The 26,742-nt window shown below is 38.1% G+C and overlaps 1 protein-coding gene across 1 annotated transcript; it reads left to right on the top strand.

The window, feature by feature from the left end:
- Positions 1-903: 903 nt before the first annotated feature.
- Positions 904-19,326, top strand: efemp1 (EGF containing fibulin extracellular matrix protein 1). Its single transcript, XM_028469542.1, has 11 exons — positions 904-1,038; positions 1,528-1,631; positions 1,752-1,797; positions 1,889-2,173; positions 15,677-15,799; positions 15,919-16,038; positions 17,584-17,703; positions 17,810-17,929; positions 18,545-18,671; positions 18,747-18,939; positions 19,045-19,326. Exons 2-11 carry the CDS (start codon positions 1,551-1,553, stop codon positions 19,204-19,206), a joined length of 1,377 nt encoding a protein of 458 aa, XP_028325343.1. The 5' UTR covers positions 904-1,038; positions 1,528-1,550; the 3' UTR covers positions 19,207-19,326.
- The last annotated feature ends 7,416 nt before the right edge of the window (positions 19,327-26,742 follow it).

Raw genomic sequence — 26,742 nt, 5'->3', positions numbered from 1 at the left:
GTGTAACCAACATATACAGTTTACAAAATATGTTTGCATTGACACCATGATACGATTCCAAATACTGTTTATGTCCATGATATGGACCTTTATGTCAAGGATAATTTTGACAGTACATTTTTATCTCATTTGTTTTAGTATTTTAATATAATTGTAATTTATATCAGCCTTAAATCTGAACTAAGTAGCTTTTTCACCTTAATAAATCCTTCTCATAGTCCCTGTGAGGGTAATACAAGTGTTTTTGGGGTGATTGGGGGGTCTTTCATCTCTCCCGCACTTGCAACTTTTCTGCCTCAGACCCAGTGGCAAGACATATTGCTTTACGGCAACCCAATACAAACTAATACTAGACGGTTGTCAGCAAATTCACTTTTCTCATACCTATATCATGACGAAGCCAGCAAAAAAAAAAAAAAAAAGTCAGAGAAGACCTTTATCCGAGGAACGGAGCAACTTCATGAACAGCTCAGCAGCAACACACAGCAATCACACAGACTGTCGTCGCGGCAACAGGCACGCACACACACACTCAAAACCCAGCGCTCCATCAGGCAGCACACACACAAATATCCATCTATCTAATGTGATATTATGTGATTATTATTATTATTATTATTATTATTATTTCAGGTTAACTGTATTCTATAATAGTTGCTATGTTGGCTTCTTTTTAATTGGACTTGGAATAATTGTGTGAGTTGTTGTCATTAGATAAACGACGCAGGAAATGTAAACTATGATGAAATTAATTATCAGGGGAATTAGACAGTTTTTAGTCCATAGAGGGAGCCACTGGCGCCTGCTAATGCAACAGTGTTCCGATGAGAGAAGAGAAAGCCCTACAGCTCCACCTGCACATACACCGCCCCCTCCCCTCCACCATCACTGTGTCATACTGTACTAACTGCAAGTTCATCACAAGTGCTGCAAGCACCAAACATTTAACATCCGCCCGCTGCAACACACCGGCCCAGTCCGCGTCACGCACCAGTACAGGGAGCTTTAGAGGAGACGGATATCTACAGGTGATTGCAGGTAGGACGGCATAGTAAAATACCTGCTTATTCTCATCACATCCAAATAGTGCACTTGTTTTCTGTTGTTTCTGCATCCGTTACCGAGGCTGCGCAATGGATAAAGAAGCAATTTAAAAACATAAATCCCCATATTTTTCGTTAATTCTGCATGCTGTGTGATGATATTTTACATGTTAAGCAATTTATGTTGGTAATTACCTGTTGCTCAGAACAGCTGGCTGACTCCTGACCCCGTTTGGCACACGGGAACGTGTTTACGCACGATCTTTACGCGCGTTACGCACAGAAAAAAAAAAAAAAAAAAAAAAAAAACCCACTTCACTTAGTCCAAACCTCAGCTTCACATGGACCCGTGCCAACATAAACATCAAGCCAACAGCGGGAGATGTTGGGACTCGTCAGGCAATGCCATCAGTGATGTAATAACTGGTATTAATCTTGTAAGCAAAGGGGATTCAGCAGCAGACTCCTGTGCGTCTCGTTGCAGTGTCTCTCCGAGGTTTGGTCGACATGCTGGGGATCTGCGTGTGTCTCTGTGCCCTTTTCACTCATGTTCTATCCCAGGAAGCTGAGGAGCCCATCTCATACACAGTGAGTGAAAGATGCTGAGTGCTTATTTAAACAAGCAGAGTGGCTGTAATACGTGTTTTTTTTTAATATATATATATATATATTGGAGAGAACCTAGGTCTGTTTTTGTTTGTCTCACAGTGTACAGAGGGGTACGAGTATGACGGAAGCAGAGAGCAGTGTAAAGGTGAGACTCGTTCAATCTATGTAACTAATGATGATATTATCTACATTTGTGTAAACCATTTTTTTTTCTTTCTTTCTCTCCGTCTTGTCAGACATCGATGAATGTGCCTTGCTCAATGACGCCTGCAAAGGAGGCATGCAGTGCATCAACCACTTTGGCGGATACCTCTGCCTACCAAAGAGTGCTGTCATCTACATCAGTAAGGAGGGAGAGCAGCTGACCCAGAGTGACCCCATCCCACCTGTTCCTGCTCTTCCTCCAAACACTCCCCAGCTCACACCGGGGGCTTCAGGTGGGCACAGCGGCAGGTCCACAGTGACCCGGACCATCCGATGTGCACTGGGATTCTCGACAGATGAGCAGAATGTCTGCAGAGGTAAATTTGTCCCCTCAAGGGTTGTCCTTTAAACTTAGAATGAAAAAAAGTATTTATTTCATACAATGTAAACATCACATGCTGAAAATGACCATTACGTTTGTGAAAGGCAGAGTTGTGTGTTGAAAGTCTGACTTTAACATTTTTAGAGACCTTGTTACTGGTTATGCTACTTCTTGATTATGGGTGCAACCTCGTCAATGATAAAAAAATTCAAATCCAAATAAAAAAGTAGACTTTAAGATATTAAACAAACAAACCATTCAACTCTCTATGTTGCTTTTTCTGCTTTTAGACTTTCACTTGTACTGCTGTTGACTTTTAAAATGTAAAGAAATTGCTAATATTAGTTTTAAACAATCATAACCACTTTTTGAATCAAGAACTCTTTGTTTTTTATGCTATTGTGGCAAATACCTCACTAATGGCTATCTGCTCTATCACACAGGAAGTTGTGCCCATAATGAGATCTATAGTAGCAGCTCTGGGAATAAGTTTAGTTAATTTCATCCCCAAACTCTTGTCTATGTGTATTGCTGCATATTGGCTTTTTTTTTTTTCCAATCTTCCCAGTATTAGTCGTATGTCTTCATCGTACTTGGCCAGAAGCTGCGTGCCGCCTCTAAGAATGTGTCTCTCGCAGGTATTCAGTAATTACTTTGCTAACAACTTTAGAGCTTCAGTAAGCAACGCCCCAAAGGTGAACTGTTCATCCATCTGTCTGACACTCATCCACAGCTCAAATATGCGTCGCTGCCAGATGTGTTGCAAGCCCATTTTTGCTTTTTCTCACCCTCGTGTCATGTTTTCTAAACTCTTCTTCACCTGCTTGTAAGCTTGGTGTTTCTGGGACAGATTTCAGTTTCTTGTTGTGCTTCATGGTTGAATCAAGCATTTTGCCAGTAATGTTGTGGTGAGCTCAACTGTGGCTTTACCAGAGGCGTAAAGAGTACTGATATTGTCTACTGTTTAAGTGCAAGTAAGTCATACATAAAATACTCAAAGTACAAGTAAAAAGTAGCTCAATTAAATAATACTCAAAGTTACTAGTTACTTTCACCCCCCATGTTTATTTTTTGGTAATAAATCTTGACATACAGTAAACATCTCATGTATAAGAGACAAAATCTTGCACAATTGGAACTCAATTTATTTTCCACAAAGCCATCTGATCTGTTCCAAAAGCAAATTAGTCATGTGATAATCCATAGAAGTTTTTTTTCATAAAGAACTTGCTTTGGTTGGTTGTAAATAAGTTATAAATTATGTCCATGTCCGTGTGCATATTATGTCCATGTCTGTATCTTTTATTGTCACTGTATTAAATGTATGAGGACTACGGATGCTTATGGCTAAATCTGGCACATTTACACAAAGTATTGTACTGGTGTTCATTAATGGGCACTGTCCTCTCCAAATAAACAAATAAAGTAAAGTATAAAATAAAGGGTTTGTCAAAATGTACAATTGTTTAATAAAATAACACCAATAAATTCCATGCAATTTTAAAAAAAAAAAAAAAAAGTACAAGTATAGCTACATTTATGAACTCTAAAACTGAGAAAATAACCTCCATTCAATGTTGTTTTGGCATTACATTTAATCTGATTGGTCAGTTATGATGTGATGCATTTGAATGTTGTCTGGTAATTTTTTTGTATAGTTTCACAATTATCATTTTAAAACAAAAAAATATTAAATTACTCAGTAAAGGTTGGTGGTAGAAATGTAACAAATTACTTCTTTTAAAGCGTACTTAAGTACAAGTAAAATCACTGATTTACAAATATACTCAAAAAGTACAAGTACCCATAAAAGCAACTCAATTACAGTAACGTGAGTACTTGTAATCCATTACTTTCACCTTATGTCTGCAATGTGCCACTGAGCTATTATACAAAGGAGATTTCCCTGCAGCCTTTAAGTTTCTCCTCATGTTTTGTGAGCGATTGCTGAGGTTTTTGGGTTGAGCGTGACTTTGCTGAGTTATCCCTACAAATGCACTGTATTACAGTACAAAACACAGTGCATGTGTTCATTGGTATGGTTTGTAGCTCCTCTTGCCAATAGTTAGTGGCCTGCGGTGAGCGGCTGTGTGGTGAGGGGTTTTGCGGTCACAGAGCTGCAGTGAATGTAACAAATGAGATTTTACACCTGGGGCAGTGATATGTGTGAAGTGCTTTATGTGTGCACTGAATTGGGACCCAATTAGGTTTTTATTAGGGTGTAAAACATGGCAGCGTATCAGTTGAAGGAACCACATAAGCAAAGCTGGCATGGCTGTGATTCTTATTCACTGGTGTGCTGTTTCAGTGTTACGACCAAACAACGATGGGCTGTCAGCGTGGAAAAGGGCGGTGTATGAAATGGACGGCGCCTCGTGCCTACAGCTGGGCGTGTATTTCTGCTGCGAGAGAGATATAATCTTTGTTTACATCAGCCTCTAGTGCCGCACTTTTTCATTATCTCCAACGTGCAACAATGAGCCAATTGTTCTTGGACATAGAATTGCCGTTTTTGATGTTTTTGGGTTCCTACGAAAAGGAATTCCCATTAGCTTTCAGTGGGGGAGACCTCAGTGTATCAAATATCGCTTGCATCAGGCTCCTTTCATGCTAACTCATCAATGCGGGGTAAACCTAAAGTGTAGCGTCAGGTAGGGCAAAGGGGAAGATGAAAGGCTGACACTGACTAAATAACCACAGATGTGCCATGTTGAGCCATCGCTGTGCAGCTGCAGGGATGTTTTAGTGGCTTACTGAGACATCAGTTAAATAGAGTGAGAAAATAGGGGCAGTTTTCCTTCAGACAAACTCATTTTTGTGCTGATTAAAGCAAAAGAAACTCCTTTTTTTTGTCCTCATATTCGTTTGCAAAGAGAACAATGAAGCCCTTAAAGGGCCGATATCATGCTAAATCCACTTTTTTGAGCTTTTAACCTTGTTACAATTCCTTATCAAAAACACCCCCAAAGTGTTATTGGGCTTCCTTCCTGCATCTCTGAGCAAATTGTCACTAATCGTGCTCTCTGAGCTGCTGCTCTGCCCTCTTCTGAAAAACGAGCGGTCTGACTTTTGTGACATCACAAAAGTCTGAACCGCCCCCTCCAGGAAGTGCCTGCTGCTGGCCGGCCTCCACAGTAAACATACATGCCCACTTTCCTGGAGCTAAAGGCATGCGAGCTACATACACAAAAGGTGTTCTCTGCATTTAACCCCTTCCAGAGGAGCAGTGGGCAGCAACAGTGTAGAACCAGCAGTTCCATTTTTAGAATCCGTTATATTGCAGAGCGGTTCCATTTTTAGTATCCATTATATCGCGGAGCAGTTCCATTTTTAGTGTCCGTTATATCGCGTTGTATAGCCTTTGACTTGATCTGATGTGTTTGCGACGCATCGGTTGGACAAAACAAATGATTATCACCTTAAATGCACTCTTCCTGTATTTAAGAGAGATAAGGTGGTGAAAAAAGTGAGTTAGCCCTCACATTTCCATGACCCCCCATCCCACTTGAGGACCAAATGATGCCAACAAGTGAAGGGACCTGTTGTTGTTATGTGTATGCATATTAAAACTCTTTTTCAGCACAAGTGAGATCGCTTTTTATTTAATGAAAAAATACAGCCACACAATCGAAAAACTCTGGCATCACTGCATCTTCTAAGCTTTGTATACCAATTTCTGCATTTTTCCATGTCACGTTTTACACAAGGAATTTTCAAACACCAGTTCAGTTTGAGGCAAAGCAAAAGCCTCAAAAAGACATTCAAGTTTAATGTCCAGATTTCCTTACTTTAATGACTTCACTGGCTATTAAACTTCTGAAAAAAAACCTTGCCAAACATGCTAAATAGGGTTACTGTTACATATGCTTCAGATGCCAAATTCCAATCAAAGTCGCAGCTCTGACATAGACCTAAACGTGAGTAAAAGCAAGAAAAAAATACCATAAAACATGCACACAGAAAGCTGTTAATACGGAAAGTGGATGTTTGAGGAAACTCAGCAGAATACCGAGGCTTTAGCATGTTTAAAGCAGACAATGATGATGACGCTGCCTTGCAGTGACGACACACTGTGATAACAAGCTGTGTTGAAGCACGACCAGTTGTTTTTATGGAAAAAATACCTTAGGAATGGGATTGATTCATTTATTTTGCCATTTGATGATTGTGAAACCTTTAAGAAAGTGTCTATTCTTACGGCTGCTGTACGGACAACCCTCGGTGCTATTGGTATGTTTACCAAAGTACACGTTCGTAGAGTCTTAGGGTTAGGGTTATGGTTAGGTTATAACCCAATATCGCAACAATTTTTAGGGTCAGGGTTCGGTTTGCGGTTAGGTTTAGTCTTGGTCACGTGACCTAAACTGACCAATGGGGGGCGCTGCGTACAGATAGAATGTTGGTATATTGATGCGGCAACCGTACGGATAGCCACTGCCAAACTTTAACTAGTCACCCGGTGAATCACCCTCATGTTTTGCACAAAATCCCACGCAACCGTTTGGTTATGGCGAGATTCGTCTGTTTGATACATTTACTAAACATTCAGTCACCTGTGTTCAGGGGTAAAACAGCCTATGAATGCATGATATTGTCCCAAAACATGCGTGTAAGGTATTTCCGTGTCATATTGGAGCCTGGTTTTAAAAATGTGCACACTGAGTATGACACAATTAGCTAAATTAAAAAATAAAATAATAGGTCAAAGTCCTTGTTAATGGTTAAAAATTTAATCATGAACATCCTTACTTTAGGCATTACATGTTTGCTGCAGATGATGATTTACATGCCATGTTTTACACTTTGCGGTTAAGATAGTCTTATTTCAAGTCTTGAGTTTACGTGATTGAGCGTCCTCCTTTTTATCTCTTATTTCTAAATTAGACACTCACGCGCTGTAATATTGGGCATGAAAAGACACGCCATTCCTCTTTACCTGTCTGGTTTTTTGAGGTCATGTGAACCTTATAACCACCTACATGTCTGGCTAATTTCAGCTGTGTCTATAGATGCCCCTCACCTGCAGTGGCTGCAAATCGTTCCTATGTATGTTGGAGAAAGGCTTAGTGTGACAGAGCACTTGTTTACTTTTCCGAACAAGGCCGGGCACATGCAATAACATTTTTCCGCACAGATGCAATGCACTTGGGAGGAATATCTCTGGAATGTTAGCAATGGTTTGTTTTTTTCCCGTTTGCTCCCATCTTTTGTGATGGTAGAAATTACTCATCACCTTGACAGATAAGCGTTGGATCGATCTGCGAGGAGCAGGAATGCAGCGAGCAGAACAAGCAGAGGAAGCCCGGTGGCTGCAAAGCAAGGCACGATAGCGCCAGCAGGCTTTTTATGATTTGACCTTTACAGTTAATATCGCTTAGCTTCAGTTGTCTCATCTTGACATTAGCATTTGAACGAACAAGCCCCAGCCGCAAGTCTGTTCCTCTCCACACACGGAAAAAGATGCGTGGATGCGCGAACTGTCAGGAAATTCCTTTGCGTGTTAAGTTTTCTGTTTTTTTTTTTTTTGTTTTTTTTCTCAGTGAACATTGGATCAGAGATGAACAACACAGATTCGGAAACTTAACGTCAGATGACAACTCAGGAGGACTTTAACAGTTGAGAAACAGAGGGTTTTATATAAAACTGTCAGGAAGAAGCAGGAAAATCTCCAGCAAAACATAAAACGTTGCTCTATCTAAGCCACTCGACGTTCCCCTGTGTCCCTGTCAAAGCCTAGCATTACCCGATAAGCTCCTCTCTTCCACCAGCTTACACTCGTCATTCTTTTGGTGCAGTTTGAAGTTGTCTCTGTACTCTATGATTTCACCGTCCAGCTCGTAGCACCTGGAGAGTCAAACCCCTGGAAAAAATACCTGTAATTTTTAAAAAACTTGATGCTTTCTTGGATGTGATCTTTTTTTTTTTTTTTTTTTTTTTTTTTTTTGGATGTGATCTAATTTTTATAACTTGTTCAATCAGGAGGTCTGGCACCTTTCTTGAATGTCCCCCCGTTTGCACAGGTTTGTGTGCTCCGACTTCTTCCTGCAATTTAAAAACATGCATGTTTGGTTGCATTGGAATGTCCATATTGAATAAAAAAGGCACAGGATTGAAGGAATGAAGGCATGCATGCAAAATGTGCTGGAGCCCTCTACCAGCAAACCTTTAGAAGAAGGCAATGAAGAGATGTTTTGCAGAAGCAGATTACTGTACTGATTATTTTAAAAATTTTCAAAAATGTGATTTTTGCATAATTTAGTTCAGGTGACATGTGTCAAATCAAAGTTGATTGGCTTTGACCAAAGAGAGGATATCACCTCCCAAAAGCCACTCAACTTTAATTAGACTTAACTAAATGATATACTTATAAAAACCTCATATACTGTATATTTATAAAAAAAATAAACAAAAAAAGTTATATGCTTTTGCAAATGACCTCGTCAAATGTTAACTATAAAAAGTATTAACACATAGAAACAGATGATGTTAATGAAAATGCTATTACACAATGCTATATACAGAGGATTGCCAATGACATAGTGTGTTACTAAAGCTTAGATTTCTTTTTTTACAAAGGCTATTGAATGCATTTACTCTTTGATTGCAGCACAATTATGCATGTTATCCTGCTTTTTTTTTTTTTTTAAACTTTTTCCATTTTTTGACTTTTTACCCGTGGCCTACTTTTTTTTTTTCCAAGTGTTCACATAGATTTGTAGGAAACAGTGTTGAAAAAAATTAGTGCTAATGTTTTTTTCACTTTCGTTTTTTTTTTTCCATTCCTGAGCTTGTTTTCGCTGTCCTTGTTTGCCGCTTCTGGTGTTGTCATGCTTGCATAGGGCTGATTTTATTAGGCAGGAAAGTTTCTGCCTTATTTGTTTCTTTTGAGCTTTTGGTGAGTCAGGAAGGAATATTGTCTGTCAGGAATGTAGCTGGCACACTGGATGGATTTTCAAAAACGTCTTTGGAAGAGCCTGGAACAAAGTTACAAATCAGTTAGTGAGTGTCAGCATGACATCAACTCCTGTTCCTCTGGAACAATGAGGCTGATGAGAGGCTGGAGAATACAGGAAACATACTTTAACTGATTTTCTTGTTTTTGTGATTTTGTTTTAGGATAGAGGATCCTGTTGAGCATGCTGATAAATTTAGGATTGTACGATTTAATGGACTCCTGACATCACAGATCTCATGTTGACGTGATGCGACTCTACAACCGAAAGTGTTGATTTATAAAATACTCCAAGAAGTTGGCTTACAGCAGGGAAATCTTCTTTGGATCCATTCCATCACAAAAGTTCATATAAAAAAACAACAGCAATGATATCTGATGTAAAATGTTCAGGTTATGGATACACTTTCTGTACAAAGACACAAACATAAGCGTTGTGTTTTGACCTTGCTTTGTTCTCTAAAGCAGTCTTTCTCACAGTTAGTGTTTTTAAAAGTAATTTATAAAAAAATAAAGTTACAGTTCTTCTATTGTGGAAGGGGGATATACAGTAGGTTTGAGCTCCGTGCGTTCGTCCGTGTTAAAGGGGACAACTTTTCTCATAAAGCGTTTAACATAGGAAAACCAAATTTGGTGTGTGGTTAGGTTTTTTTTACTCTGTTCGAGGTATCTTCAATGGGGACAGCTTTTCTTACAGACGTTTAAGATCGTAATTTTATATTCTGATGTGATAATATTTTCTTATGTATACATCTAAGTTCTTAGATTTAGGACATTTAGGAACAGGTTGTGAGTTATAATGACAACTAATCTGGCAGGGGATGTTGTTGACTATGTCTTCTTGTTAGTATTACTTTCCGCACTAATATGAAAACAAATAATGAAATCCCAAAGTTAGAGATGGGCGATATTATCGATTGTATTGGCTTAAAATGTAATATCGATCGACATGGGTATTGGTTTTTCTCCCGATATGGAATGTTTGGACATTAAAAAGGAATCTGGCACTATTTCCATTACTGAAGTTGGAATAGAATAGAATAGAATAGAATAGAATAGAATAGAATAGAATAGAAGCGAAGCTTTATTGTCATTGCACTGATAAGAGAATATAACAAAGTCTTGTTGGCAGCTGTCAATAAATCACACAACAGAAAGATTAAAATACTTAAAAATATATATAGTCATAAATAAAATTTAAAAAATAAATCAAACACAGGTTGAATAAGTATTTATGTTTGGCACAGATGCTTATTTGTATAATACATACAATATACTTTGATGCATCAAACTAGGCTTTACCTGTTGTTTTTATGGAGATCTAATATATGGTCTGGGGTTGTACGGGGTCTTTGTTTATATCAATATCGGTTAATATTGGAAATCAGAAATTTAGTGTTCGACAGTATTGGCATATTGGATATTGGCAAAAAGCTAACATCCCTAGCCAAAATGTGTTTATTTATTTGGTTTTACATCCTTACGCATTAAGTTTGGACTGATTAAAAAGTCAAACCAACGTAAGTCTGTCTTGAAGTTGTCGGTTGCTATTTTTACTTGTTGCACAGCTTGGATCCAGAATTAAAAAAAATGCAAGTGGGTTTTGGTTCAAATAAGTCTTAAAAGTACATTTAGAACCTACGAAGCACGCACACACACACACACACACACACACACACACACACACACACACACACGCACACGCGCATTCTTCAAGCTGAGGCTATTCCTATTCCTCCCCCAGCTCCCACAAAGCATTTAGAATTAATCTCCCCAAAAAGCAAGGAGTCTTTAACTCTGACAACACATAAGCACACATGTCCATAAATCTAACTTCAAATCTGAAAAAGACCTTTTTTTGTTGCTCTTCTTGCCCTTCCCTCCCTCGTTCTCTCCATCACATCTTCCATCCCTCTCCCGAGCTGCCTTATCTTTCCCTGTAATGTAAGAAATAGTTCCTTCTTGGAAGAAACTTGTATAAGCTATGTTAAGTAAGTTCTGGAAAAAAAAAAAAAAAAAAAAAAAAAAAAATGATGACCCCCAGAGAAACGAGTCACTTCTTCTCACTCCAACACATCATCACATTTGATGGGCTTGTTGCAGTAAACTCTGTTTTCCTGTGTAAACTATACTGACTGCATGTGGCAACTGCGGAGACTTTATTGGACCTCAGAGCCTTCTAGTGTGGGATATTCTCCCCCCCCCCACACCCACCAGCACACACGCACATTACTTTGTGTTGGCAGCTTTTTAAAGGTTTAGTGACAAAGTAGCAGTTACCACAAGATATTCCCGTGAATGAACTGCTGGACCGCGTTCAGCACATGTGCTTTTATTTAGAGTCTTTGAGCACCGCAGAGAAGATGAATCTAACTTTCCAGCATCATTTATTTTACAAGCTCTACTATACAGTTTGCATTACAATAGTTCACATCACAATAGGTGATGTGAACAGGCCTTTTGACTTTTAATTTGAAAAAGTGTTAAAACACCTTTATGTTTCCTGTCTCAGAAACACTTCAGTGATTCTTCTTGTTTTGCACGTGTTTCAATCCACTCGTGAATTAATATTGTTATACACTCCATTCATGTGGAGCCTGTTCCACAATACACTGGTTGGAAAGCTTGGAAACCTTAATAATATCAACTGTTATCCAGGAAGTTTATTATTATTTGTGCCGTAGTTTGTAGTCATCTTAAAGATGTAAATCGTTATTTTAATCAGAAAGAAAATGGGTTGAAAGTGACCAAAAATGGTGGAAAAGGTGGAGAAATTGGATTTTAAAAACCACAGAAATTCGTTAAAAGTTGCAAAATGGAGTGGCCAGAAAAAGTGGCAAAAAGGGTTCAAAGTTGTTTGAACAATTAGTTTCAACTGGCAAATAATGGGCCTGACAAACCGTAAATGAGGTTAAATTGGCAAAAAAATAAGCATGAAATATGGTGAAAAGAGGTTAAATAAAGGGTCAGTGGTGGAAAGGGTTTATAAGTGCAGAAATGTCTTAAAAGTGGAAGAAATGTGCAGAAAGGGCAATGAAATTTGATGGAGAAGTGGCAGGAATTGGAGTAATGTTGCAAAAATGCATTAAAAGGAGCATAAATGGCAAGAAAAAGTGATCAAAATAAATTAAAATATTGCAATTTTTGGGGTAGTTGCAGAAAAATGGTAAAAATAAGCAAAAATGGGCTCAAATTGTTCAGAAACTAATCTTAGTTTCTTGAAGGCATCTGGTGTCCCCCTCCTAGTGTCCTGCGTTGCACAGCTATGTATCAATTTTAGCAGATTCTACCTGACTGACCCACATAATGTGGCCTGCATCACCATTGGTAAGTCGTCACTGGTTTTGCCATCGGTCGCTGTAACCACCAGTGTCTGAAACTGAAACGTGCACCTGTCTTTTACATGGTGGTATTTTAGAATAAGAGCAGCCACAGCATGGGTTATTTCCTACCTGCAGGGGCATCAAATCAATTCTTAACTAAGCAGCCTATTTTCATTGTGGTGCCACTCTGAATAAAACAGGATAACATGGGTTCTCATGTTAGTAATATATCCCACGCATTTTAATTTCTTAGGACGTTAATTTTACTCAGCTCATGCTTCCTGATGTTCTCAGGAAATCCAAAAATATGGCCACCTGTTTTGTTTTAAATGACCGTTTTTAGTAGCTTTTTTCTTAGTTTGTTCTCATTTTTAAATAAATAGATGTTTGACATGTTTGTGGTTGAAATCCTTCAAAATTTCATCACGATGCATTGAATTTTTTATTTCTCCATACGACGCAAATCATTTTTATCCACCGTTACCCTCGAGCCTCAACACTTCAGGTGTCTGTAAGGCAACACCTGTTTTAATTCCCTCATCTCTCTATATATTTGCTTGTTTTTTTTTCCAAGCCCACATCCCCGTCCCTTTAATAGCCCTTTGCTTTGGTCAGGACAACTTTCTGATTAATTTAACACACACACACACACACACACACAAGGCATCGCCAGCCAAGTGGAAGACCATCTAATCTGTAAATCAGACACATGTCCTGACACACACACACACACACACACCTTACGTAGTCATACACACTGTTTTGATGCCACAGACATCTTGTGAAGTTGAGCCAAGGCTTTTTTTTTTGTGATGCGACTGAAATCCAAGTGTCAGGTCTTTCTTGTTTGCATATATATATATATATATATATATATTCTTCAAAGATAGCTTTCAAGTAACATCAGAGCAACACTGCTTTTATCGTTGTCCTTTACTAAGCGGACCATGAGAGGAACAAGCCACGTCTTGGCATTCATCTTTTTATACAGTTTGCACCTGTTATCTCCTTCTCCTGGTGCACCTTTAGATAAGCCTGCAGCTTTTGTCCTTCACAAGTTCTTCCTGTCACTGTGCCCTCATGAAGCTGAGTGCATCTTTGTTTTTCTTCCCTTAAGGAATGAAAAGACGAATCGTGAAAATGCGGGCTCGCTGTGTGACGCGCTGGAGTGCAGGGATCGTGGGTTAGGAATAGGGATGTAACCATTCACTCAACTCCCGATGCGATTCGATTCACGATACTGGGTTCACGATACGATTCTCTCACGATTTATTTTACAAAATGAGACTGTAGGCAAATGATGACTGAAAAATGTTTTTTTTTTTTTTTCTTCGAAAATAAAAATAAAAATACAGTACTATTTTCTTTTATCTTTCATTGTCAAAAGAATAAACTATGCAAAACAATGCAATTTAATTAAAAATAAATCCTGAATGAAATAAATAAACAAATAGTACAAATAAAGAAGAAGCCTATTAATTTACAGTAAACTATGCAAAACTGCATAATGGTTCATTTTTAAAAGTGCAACTGAAAATGTATTTTGTGCCTTAACAATTGAACTTTAAAACAAATCCCATATCAAAGAAATAATATAAATAAACAAACTTTGGCTTTCATTCTCTCTCTCTAGTTTCTCTCTTACGTCGGATGTTCTTTCTTTCTCACTTCTTTCATGTTGTCTTGGGGAAGCTAAAATGCTTCCACGCTTCTGATTTAAAACACAGTGGTGCGTCCTGAATTTCAAATTCTAAATAGACAGCGCCTTTTGCAAAAAAATTAATAAATAAATAAATCTTTTTTTTTTTTTTAAAGTACTGCGATTCAATTTCAGAGTATCGATGTGACACCTTTGAATCAATTTTTAACTGCCTCATGATTAATCTTTACATCCCTAGTTATGAATGAAGTATTAGGATAATAAGGTACAAAGTTTGTACTGTAATTCGTTTTTGATCATGTATGTTATACTGAGTTAAATATACGGAGTAGCCAAGATTAGTGACAAATTGCACCAGCATTTTAATTTGAACAAGATTTATATTTGAGAAAGTGAAAATATACAATACATGCAGTTGTTTAAAATTGTGTATAAAATTAATTAAATATTGATTCAATTAAATGCACATTTGTTTATATAATGCTTGTTACAACAAAAGTCATCTTGTAGTGCTCAAATAATTGATATAAGAATTTAATATATACAGTATATAGATTAATAAATAAGAATATATAGATTTGATCATTTAATAATTAAATTTTTTTTCAGGCGACCCCTTTTAAATTCCAGGCTAACCCAAGGTTGGAAAACAATGATGACTTCAAGAACAGTCAGGAAAGAACAAGATTCACTCCAGCTTTCATCACATTAAATAAAACAATAACATGGCGCTAAAAGTTGATCATTATTGATATGTAGGTATGATTTGTTTGTCTCGTGTCTTAATGGAAAGCATGCCTCTTGGAGGATCAAGCAGTGCTTTTATTCTGCTTTTCACAAACATTGTTAAGTTCCACACGTGTCAAAAATCAAGGCAGTAATGGTACCCTCTCCTTCCCTGCGTGCGGTAATGAGGATAAATGTCATATAGTTAAAATGATGCCCACTGGCTGTTTGCACATACAACGGGTTTAGTCAGACCACCCAGGAGGACTGCTGGTGGGCCTCTGGGATGAGAGTGTTCACTCTTGGCATATCTGCAGTGTGTGTGTGTGTGTGTGTGGGGGGGGGGGTTATAGTTTAAAAAAGCATTTTGGCTCTGGACAAATCAACATTGGGGTTCTGTTTTAAAGCTTCAAATTCTCCTCTTAAACTGTGGTTTATTGAGTTTTGTCTCCTCCTTAATACGAATAATCTCATTTCATCTTAATGTTGAATTTAGATATCTTAGGTTTATTTTGGATAAATGGTTGTTTTTTGGGAGCGCAAGTGTTTCTTTTACTTTTCTGTTTACACACATGCATATTCACATTTATGTGTTTGAACAAGATATAACCTAATGTTCCCCTTTGACCGAGAAGCCCTTTTTAGTTACTGACCTTCTTTCTTGGGTGAACATGGGTGTTTATGTTCACGCGTGTGACGTGATGGATGTTAGATATCACAGCTCACACATCACAGAGCTCATACATTGCAGATATGTTGTATACCACATGTCCCTGCACAGGGTAGGACTTTCCTTTTAGCACAGCTTCTCTTAGTGTTATTGTGTATTTATTGCAGACATCGATGAATGCGCAACAGGCAGATACACCTGCGGACCTGAACAGAGCTGCCAAAACACCATAGGTTCCTACACATGCCAGTGTCCACCTGGGTACCAGAAGAGTGGAGATCGCTGCATTGGTATGAGACAAAAAACACATGATTACGTCCTGAAGATGCTTTTAATAAAGTGTTTTTTTTTTTTTTTGTTTTTTTTTTACTGAGATTGAATTGTACATTTACCCATGTCCCACCTGTAGACAGGGACGAGTGCGTTCTGGGTCATTACTGCATGCACAGATGTGTGAACACACTGGGCTCCTACTACTGTGAGTGCAGCGCAGGTCACAAGCTGGCCAGCAACAACCACAGCTGTGTTGGTGAGTCAGTGAAAAGATGTGTGAACTTATGCATGAACGGGCATCTGTGAGTCTTAACAAGGAATTACGAAAACATTGTGCCTCAGTGTTTTTGTTGCTGCAAAACTGCCCCGTTTTTACTTAGATTAACTTCTGTTTAGCTACACCACCCATTGAAAACATGACTCACGACAGTGACTTTTAGTCATTGTCTCTATGGTCATTTATTTTTTATTTTGAATGCAAAATATGCTCAAATTGTTGCTCATGTCAATCATAAAAAATAGAAATAAAATAAAAAAAATGTTTGTTTGGGAATTCATAAAATTCCACAACTAATAATAACAATGGCTTCAAATAATATAGGATGTAAATGTTTACCCCCCTATTATTTACGTTTGCATTTATAATTAATAAAGGATTGTATTAATAAAGGAGCACTCTGACATAGGTGTGGGTGCCATTTTTACAAATATAATTTTTTTTAATAAAATAAGCCCTCAAATAACTCAACTGTACATATTTTCTGTTCCTGCTTCACAATTTAATTGTTTGCAGAACTTCCCACATTCACACAGAAATGACAAAAACACTGTTTTAAAATAGCCCAAGCCTGGATGTATAGCCTTGCTACCAAAATGCAACACAAATGTAGAGGTAGATATACTTATGTACTTTGAATTAGTTGTCAATTTTTAAATTTAATTTTGTTTGGAAATCATGTTTCAAGCCATTAAAGCAGGTGAACAAAATAGTTTTAATTACCGAGATCTGTTTCCTAGTATTTTTTTTTATTGTGTTTTGGTTGCTGACAGAAAAGCTGGGTGAGCTTGTGTAATAATAATACTTGGTCTCACAAAGTATTGTTTTAGCTGTTCATGGAAACAGCACCTCAGTGTTAGGAGCAGTTTTTCAAATATAGCATTTTTAATACTCCCAAAACACTGTATGGTTGGAAAGTAGACCCAAAAAAAGCATGTGGGTTTTTTTTTTTTTTTAAATTAAATAAATGAAAAATAGAAGTGTTGTCATGTGCACTTGGCATTTATGTCCCATTGGACTTTACTGTATACTAAATATTCATGTATAATATACAATAAAGCCCCTTTCTGTGTTACACTTTCATGCAATTCCTTTTGATTTTCTTAGCACAGACCTTTGACTTCCATATAAGAGACAATGACACCCAAATCTGACTGTACTTATCACAATAAGTACTGAGAATACTTTCATTACTTGATTTTCCAATTCAATCAAATACTGAACGTGAAATTCAAACCCTGCCGGTGAAGAACAGGTGATATATCCAAATGATTGTCATGAAAGATACAAAAAAAAAAATACATTCACATTCAAATATTAGTTGCCACAGAGTATAATATTCTTTAACTCTTTCTTGTTCCATTTTGCATGTGAGAGACAGTTTTACCCTAATCTTTCTAATCTAAGCTGTGTAGATATACATTTTTTTCCATCATGACAATGTAGAACAATATAAATATCACAGTCACACTAATATTTTTGTACCGTATCGTATGTTTGTGTGCAACATCTGCTTTGTTCCAGATGTGAATGAATGTGAAATGCAAAGCCCATGTCAGCAAAACTGCTACAACCTGATTGGCTCCTTCCTCTGTCAGTGTGAACATGGCTACGAGTTGGATACAGACTTGGTCTCATGCAAAGGTGGGCGAGCACACACTCACACACGCGCACACACGCACATTTATGTGTACACCTATTAAGTATACTGTAAAAAAGATAAATAATTATGCTTATTATTTCTGTTCAGACATAGATGAATGTAGCTTATCCAGCTACATGTGCCAGTACCAGTGCGTAAACAGCCCTGGGAGTTATTTCTGTGAGTGTCCACAAGGATATCAGCTTCAAGGGAACAGGTTGTGTCAAGGTACTGTAATCCTCCCAGGCCTGCTGCTTTCATCAATCATTTTTCAATCATTATCAGTTCATGCCGGGTCCACTGTTTCCACACAACAATCTCTATGTCTCTCACTTAAGGCTTTTTTTTTTTTGTCCAATGAAAAATAGAAAAATCAGACTTTGCAACATGTCATTTGGCCCTGCTAAGCATCTGTGTGAATTTCATTGCAGTATGTTGGCTTCAAAGGCGATAATTGGTATTTTTGTTCAGTCAGGTGTGCATTTTAAAACAGTAGTCTTAAATTGTTGAATAAAATAAGTTGTTTTCGGGAGGACTTTTCTAAAGCCCCATGCTATTTTTATGTTTCTGCAAGAAGAAGAAATGCTGGAATGGAGTTAGTGCTACGTGGGGTTTCCTCAACTAAAGATCTCCAGGCTTCCCCTTTTTTTTTTGCTCCATCACATTATTTTGTACAGCTGCTGGGAATGCTCATGTAACCCGGAAAATCCACAATAACCACACCCCTACTTCTGATTTGGCTTTTACAGCTCAGTTTCATAAAAAAATGTGTGTTTCCGAAACACAGTCATCTGTTTCTTGATAATTTACTGGTACTCTCTCTCTCTTGTTCTTGCGCCATAGATACAAATGAGTGTGAAACAGGGACCCATGATTGCCAAGATGATGAAATGTGCTGGAACTATTATGGAGGCTTCCGTTGCTATCCAAGAAATCCCTGCGAGACACCTTACGTCCAATCCTCTGAAAAGTCAGTAGAAGCGATTTATTCAAGGTTTTGCTCAGACACATCTGCAAAACGTCCTGATTGTCATTTGTTTCACAGTCGCTGCATCTGTCGGTCTCAAACTGACTGTCAGAGTCTCCCGCCGTCAATTGTCTACAAATACATGAGCATCCAGGGTGACCGGGCCGTGCCAGCAGATGTCTTCCAGATTCAGGCTACCAACATATACCCTAACACACACAACACCTTCAGGATTAAATCTGGAAATGAGGCAGGAGAGTTTTTCCTTCGGGTAAGTTGAAGTAAAGCGTTTGGATTTGGCTGCACATTAAATGCCAAATGTGTCCCTTTTTCCACTTTACACATAAAATTCTGTTTGTTTGTTTTTTTTCCCCAGCGTTCCAGCAATCTGAGTGCGATGCTGGTGCTCACCAAGCCATTGACAGGCCCCCGGGAGTACGTGGTGGACCTGGAGATGGTCACTCACCATATGACCATGTCCTACCGCTCTAGCTCAGTGCTGCGGCTCACCATCATTGTTGGACCATACGCCTTCTGAGCTTTAGTTCTTGTCCAAAAAAAAAAAAAAAAAAAACATTGTAGAAGTGTAACACCACAGATGCCTTTATCATACTGTAACTAACTGTTTCCATACAATATGTGCATACAACACATTACAATGAATGCTCTCGACTAAAGCGACAGCAAAGGAGGACTAGTGACGTACTGTAGCAGCCCATGCTAGAGAGTGGCCATTGACAGGCGTGCTACTTACCGATATCAGTAACTTCTATACTTTGGATGATAGATTTTCAGAGTGGCTGAGGAAGAACGATGCAGTTTTTTTTTTAATACTTGCAAGTTATTTGATTCATGTGTTTCCTCCCAGCCAAAAAACTCATGTTCTATGAGTTCATATTCTATAGTCTAATCTCTAATCTATAGTTTTTTACATGTTTTATGTGACCCGTCCGCAAAAAAAAATTGATTGCGACACTAAAATACCAAAGTGTGGGAATGTGTTTGTTTCTGTGTCTTATCCTTGTCATTGGAAGTGGAAAAGTCCTGTTTTATTGGATGGATGGATGTAATAATGTATTATAGATCGCAGCTTTTCCCCCAATTTGCCAACAATCTCTGTGTCCTTGAGTTAATAAGTTGTATCGATGTAAATGTTAACTGCAAACAGGAATGAGCAGCGTTTGGTGCAAAACATTCTCGCTGATCTTCTGACATCATGACTTTTGTTTTCCGATGGCTTTGTGCTGCTGCTCTGGCTATTTGTGCATATTTGTTAATAGTGTTCCTGATGATTAATCATCTCCAGAGTCAAGAAACGGTCTGAATGTGTAAAATGAGGTTTTGAGAGTTCAGTTGTGTATCGCAACAGGAGGTGAGTCATGTACATACAGTATGATGGTGACCAGTCTTTGTGCTAATGTATGTGTGTGGCTTATGCATGGAAGTAAATGAGTGTGGAGGGTAAGAAAGGAAAGGGGTGAGAACTTTTCTCGACCTCAGGGTTTATTGCGTAAAAAATTTTTTTTATTTCTGTGATACCGTCAAGATAATTTTGTAGCTTTTTGAACTCAACAACACATTTAGGAATAAGGATCACCAGTGAGTGTTGTCACAAGGCTGCAGAAGACCAGCTGGATCTTCCAATGATAAACCAGAATAGAAGTTAGCCTGGCATCTGACCAACTGGCATGTTTAAGGCCATTATTGTGTTTGTGTGTGACACTGGGATTGGTAAAATACAAACTCCCACCTGCACTAAAAAGAAAAACCCATTTAGAACCAGCATGCCGTCACCGCAGAGTAAAAAGTCGGCAAAAACTCTTTCAATGCCACAATGCCATGCAGGTGTAAACATACAAATGTAACGCACATTTATTTACTAATGCTGTCAAAAACTTTTATATTTTTACTTATGTATTTAAATGTTTTTTTTTCCCCTTTGTGCCTTATAATGGTTGTACTCTAAAGTGTAAAAGTTATAATTGTTGAATTAAATTTGATGTACAAATGTGGGTTGTTTGTTTCTCTTTAAATGTGGAAAAAAAAAATAATAATCACAAAATTTTGGATGTGAAAAATGTGACCTTGTACATTACATGGAAAACAGCAGTAGTAAAATTCTCCATGCACTACTCTTCCCATTATTCAGGGAAAATGAGTGGATGATGTCATGTAACCCTGATAAATGCACTAAATGTGACGCCATTGCTATCAGATCTATCTTATTTAAAGTGATCCAGTGGGGCTGCGGTGATGTAGTACGTTCAGTCAATGCGAGCTGAGGGACAAACATGAGGCGTACACACACACACATCATATTTAGATGATGTGACGTTGTCGGGAGTGGTTTTTATGGTAAGTTGTTACTCAATCGTTTCTGCTGTCCAAAGCAGAGCAGCGCTGGGACGTGTAAGATGATACATGATGTGTCATTGTTCCCATAACCCCTTCCCCTGCTCACTGTAGCTGTGTTCTTTCCTTCATGATGCAACCCCACAAGGAGAAAAACAGCTTACCCAGTTTGTTTGACTCAACAGTCTTAAGAAGATGAACCTTTACAGGGCTTTATTTGTAATTAATAGTGCACTCAGACTAACTGGGGATAATTTACCTAAACTCCTTGCATGCAGGTGGACATTTCTTTAATCACTGGTAGATTTACTGCAAAGATCAAAGCCCAGGTCACTGGCTGAAGATCAAAGGATTGAGCAAAAATGTCATCAAAGTTTAGTGAGTTGCATGGTTGGGTAACACTTTATTTGAAGTTTTATACATAAAGGCTGACGATATGCTGTCATTATTATGACATGACACCTGTCATTAGCATGAATAAAGTGTCATAAAGGCTGTCATTAAGTGTTGTTTGTTACCCTCACCCCTAACCCCACACTAGATCCCTCCACCTAACCCAAAAAATACCAACATAGCTCCAAAGGTGTCATAATTTAGCGAACGACACTTAATGACAGCCTTCATGACACCTTATTCACGCTAATGACAGATAGTGTAGACAGTGTAATATGTATAAAACCTCAAACAAAATGTTTCCCATGGTTCTTATCTTCTTGAATTCTCTGTTAAAATCAATCAATTGCCCTCTACCAAGTTATTTTCCGATGGTTCATAACTTTATTTCTGATGATACGTTCAACAGTGATGAATCTGAGGTTTGGGCTGAAGCTGCACAATATGGTGTCAAAAGGGAAAACCCACAGATCCAACCTGCCCTGAATAAATTGTCCAGGCAGGGGGTGATGGAGTGATGAGGGAGATGTTTTTAGGCCATAAATTCACTACCCATGAATCATTGTTTGACTGTCAGGAAAAACGCTGCTGACTGTGTACTTTCCTTTATTCCAACAATTTCCAGGAGGTCAAACGTAACAATAAACCACAAAACTAAAGTCCTCAAGGAGAAGTAGTTACAAATGTAGGTTAATTAGAAGATAAGTGCATGTATGTCATGATGCAGATTTCAAATCCTACACTAGCTCAGGGAGAACATGTACAAACTGCACAAAGAAAGATGACCTGCCTGGGAATTGAACCCAGGCCTTTCCCTCTGTAAGACATAACCATCACACGGATCTTAATGGTTACTTACTCTCCTGATTCTTGCTTAAACCCACAGCGCTCACCACAAAAATGTTGTTTAAGCTCAGTGATAAATCACTTTTTACTTGGAAATCATTAACAACCACCTTTTAGCATACAGGTACTTTATACTATTGCCTGGCCGGTCTTCAGCTCCTCTGTCAAGGAGAGAAATCAAGCGCTTTTCATGGAGAGAGATTGTGAACAAGGAGGTGAGGAACACGTTAATTAAATTGCATCTGAAAGAGATCAGACATAATGGAATGAGATCACTTGTTAACATTGGCAGAATGGCCCAGGAGGGTGGAATACATATGCACACAAACAGACTTATGCAATGCACGCCACTCAAGAAAAGTACTCACATTCAAGCACGCACGTCATCATCATCAAATTAGCAGAAGCTGCCGTACATGTGGTGCTTGTGTGTGTGAACTGTGAACTCTGGCTGTTTGCTTCTCTGCCTGCCTATGGTGTCACTGCATGAGGCTGCTGAACACGTGCCAGATCATAAACATTGCATGCCTGGATTCCAGTCACTGATGTCGTCTCAATCAACCGTCAGTCAGGTTGAAGAATAAATCCTGGAGGTCCATACCTGTGTGATTACATTCTGTAATTATAGTTTGGAGCTGCAGCTCAGAGAGGACCGAACGAGACAAGCCCTCTGGGTATTGTGAGTGTAATTATATCCTGACAATTAATAGGCCCCAGTCCTCAGAGAAAATTTTGTTAGATGGTGATGGTACCCGACTGTTTATGGCTTGCCTGTGAAGCCTTTGAATCTTCACATAATTACAAGGAAAAACATGATATACAAGGGTGATAATTATCCTGAGATACAGCAACAGTGGATGACGTTGCCTTTTATGTCATATAAAAGATATTAGATCTTTTCTTTGGCACCGTGAAACGAATATCACTCACATAACCGAAAGAGTTGCCATGATTAGATAATTTCTTCATATACAGTATATAGTTTACAAATTGGGCTTTTCTGTGCATAACTCTTGATAGTTTACTTTGTTGCCCTCAGAATTTAATTTAACTTATTTCATCTTAATCATTAGATTAAATTAAAAAAATTAAAAAAACAATTAATTTAAGTACACATTTTACTATTAGCACCTCTGAAGACTTGCTACAGATTAAAAGTAAAGACAATGAGCATCAATAAACAGAATGCCCTATATTTCCCCTACTGTACATCATACAAAAAATAATAACATTAAGATAATCTTATTTACTCGTCTTCATATGCTATCAAAGATTAACACTATATATATAATCATTTATTTATTTTATTTTTTGTGACAGCTATTCATGTTTCACTTTTGCAAAACAAAAATAAAATTAAATTAAAATAAACAAATAAATGTATTTTGTTGCTTAGTTTTATATATATATATATATATATATATATATATATATATATATATAAAGAGAAGGTTGTGTGACACCCTACTGGGGGAAAGAGAAAAAGAGAACAAAGGACAAGGAGTTATTGATTAAATATGATAAGACATCACACTAAACATGCCAAACAGTGGTACCCACCCATCCCCCGAGCACCCACGAGTGAACTCCAAGAGCCAAGACCCAACGCACCCAGCCATTACCCCACCCTGAGACCTCCGCCAGCAAAAATTAATCTGTACCCTGTTGTGTGTCTTTTTTTGTCTCAACTTTGTTGCATCTTTTTACTCCTTAATGTGTTATTGCTATATTTTGTTGTTCTTCTGTCGGGTTACCAACAGCTCAAGTGCCGATGAAGCATATTTTCCATCTGAAGCCTGAGCCTGTCAAAAGAGTGGAAATTTAGCTGTGAAATATTAAATGAATGGATGGAACTGATTGAATGCAGTGTTTTATGGTATCTGATTGGTTGGGATTCAAGATTATAAATGCAGAAGATTAACCTTTTCACTCACGGTATGAAAGAATTACACCATTTATCTTGTGCAATCAGATGAAAACTTGGTGTGTGCGTGGATCAAACCTAAACACACAGGAGGTTCTCTACTGGTTTCCAGTGTGTTAAGAGTCTCACCTGCTTCCCACTCTCCTGCCCTGTCACTGACACCTCTTTGTTATTCTTTTTAAATTAGGTTTTCCACTTTCATTTCATTGCTTCTAGTGTTTTGCAAAAAATATGAAGCACGAGCTGCTGATGCCAGTCAGTAAAACCTTTCCTCAAGTGGAGGTGTGCTCACTGAAATGGGGTGCTGCTGCTGCTGCTGCTGTTGGAAAGCCTGGCTCTCTGCCTGATCAAATTCCATGGCAGCCTCATATCTATTTAACCTTCCAAAAATGTTCAGCATACCAGTGGGTTTTATTGACTTGTCAGAGCAGACAGCAGAGAGCAAGCTCGACCTTGTAAGACGTGCACATTTCCAAAGCAGGAATGTCTGCCGATGACTTTATCACTTGTGATACTATTTTCTATCAATCTTTAAACTCTAATTAGAATGAGAATGCATGCACAGAGACAGACATGGTGAATTTGACTTTCTTTAGACGAACATATAAGTTAGATTTGAATTCAATCACTTGTTTTGTACAGTAAATACCTCTCATCACAAACTCCTCGAGAGGTGCTATTTTTAAAGTACTATAAATCAAGGAACACTGACATGGGTTTCAAAGCTGTAAATACAATAACAGTTACAAATGTTATTTTATACGTAGACTATGCCACAGAACTGAGTCTAAAATATCAAACCTATCGTGACAATATAAAGAAGGTCAAGCACACATTTGATTTTGAAGGTAAGGAGGAAAATCCCCACAGTGTTTAAACTCAATCATCTTCATTAAAGGGTCAATGACTTGACATTAAAAGGAAACAAAACAGTTACAACTTATTATATATGTGCTCATAAAATCACTTCTGTAATTTATTCTGTTATTCAAAGTGTCAAAATATCATGTGGTGTGACAGTCTTTAAAATTACTCTAAATCTATTTAAATTTACTTTCTGCCCATTTTTAGTTATATTATAGTCCTGTATACAATTTCAAAGTATTTCTATATTTATTTCCATCATGCAAACCTTGCCTGATGACGCACATTTTATAGAATATCATGCGGCGAAAACCTTATACGTCATTAACCCTAAAGGAAATTAGGTGCAAACTCTGGATGTGTTTGAGGTGAAAGACTCGATGGTGACAAGTCGTTGAAAAACATTTCATTTTCTTGCCTTCAGGATGTTTTTTTTATTTGTCGCACCATCCGTTATAGGATTGGAAACATTTCTTTTAAATATCTGCAAATAATTTCACCTGATCCACCTCGGAATTCATCCTCAGCAGCCACGTCACATCTTTGGAAAACCAGTTTCACATCAAGATCCGTTCAGGTTCATACCATTATTCACACTTCTTGAGATGTTGTGATTGTCTTGAATATCTTTGCCTGAACAAGAAGACGATATATTTGTCTTATCTGTTCGTGTGATAGCACTCCAGAATAGCCTCCTAGTTTTTAGACTCATGCGTTTGCATGTGGTGATCCCTTTGGGGTCCATGTTGCAAACAGATCCTTAATTATTGTGACTAAAATTCTCATCAGTTTGAACTTCAAAATGGCAAATCTTCGGAAACAGGGACTCTTTAGTGCTGCAGTTGTGCACTATGTGCATATAAAGCAATACCTATTATTCAGACTTTGGACAAATAATAAGCAAAAACTTCTGAGGCTAATTGTGATTTGTAAACTTTTGAGAACATGTGTGCACCGAAAAGGCAGTATCTGTTTTCCATAATTCCGCAGGATGTGTGCAAATATTTTTACTGAGGTGGAAGAGGGTATCTTGACTCACCGGTGAAACTGAGTCAGGCAAAATGAGAAATGGAAAACAAGCAGTGCTGACAGATGCTACTCTGCTATCTCCCTCATAATGACTTTAGCCTCTCCCCCTTTCTATCACTGTCTCCATGTGTGAATCCCTGTCCTGCAGATACAGTTTACTGCACGACCATTCACCGTAAATGGCTGTTAACAGCTGTCACTTTTTTGATGGTTGCCTGTGAGAGCATGTAATTGCATTTGGCCTTGGGTGTACATGCACTCATTAAACCAGTGTCAGTGCCCATTACATTCCACAGCGGTGTAGCTCAGGTAGAGAATGCAAATCCAACAACTGAATGAAGTCTTGGTTCTGTCAGAGTGAAGAACAAGTGGCCTCTACTTATAACATAACAATCAGAAGAAACAGAGGAAATGATTGTTTACTGGGTAAACTCACCTTCAGAGCAGGAATTCACTTTTAAATTATTATTTTCTTAAATGTTTGAGAGGACGGGTTCTGCTGGAATGAAAGTGCCAGTACCAATTGTTGGGGCTCGGAGAAGATTGGATCCACTTTGCAGATTGCCAAAAATGCTTTTTCACTTGCCAATATTTCACTGTTGGGACCTTTTTCTGTTATGATGAACTATTTAATCTCTTTGCATATTATTCTGGTATCTCTAGCAA

This window comes from Gouania willdenowi, chromosome 15 (assembly GCF_900634775.1).
Source record: "Gouania willdenowi chromosome 15, fGouWil2.1, whole genome shotgun sequence".
Classification (NCBI taxonomy): domain Eukaryota; kingdom Metazoa; phylum Chordata; class Actinopteri; order Blenniiformes; family Gobiesocidae; genus Gouania; species Gouania willdenowi.
Note: the sequence above shows the minus strand (reverse complement) of the source record. Positions and strands in the feature narration are given on the sequence as shown.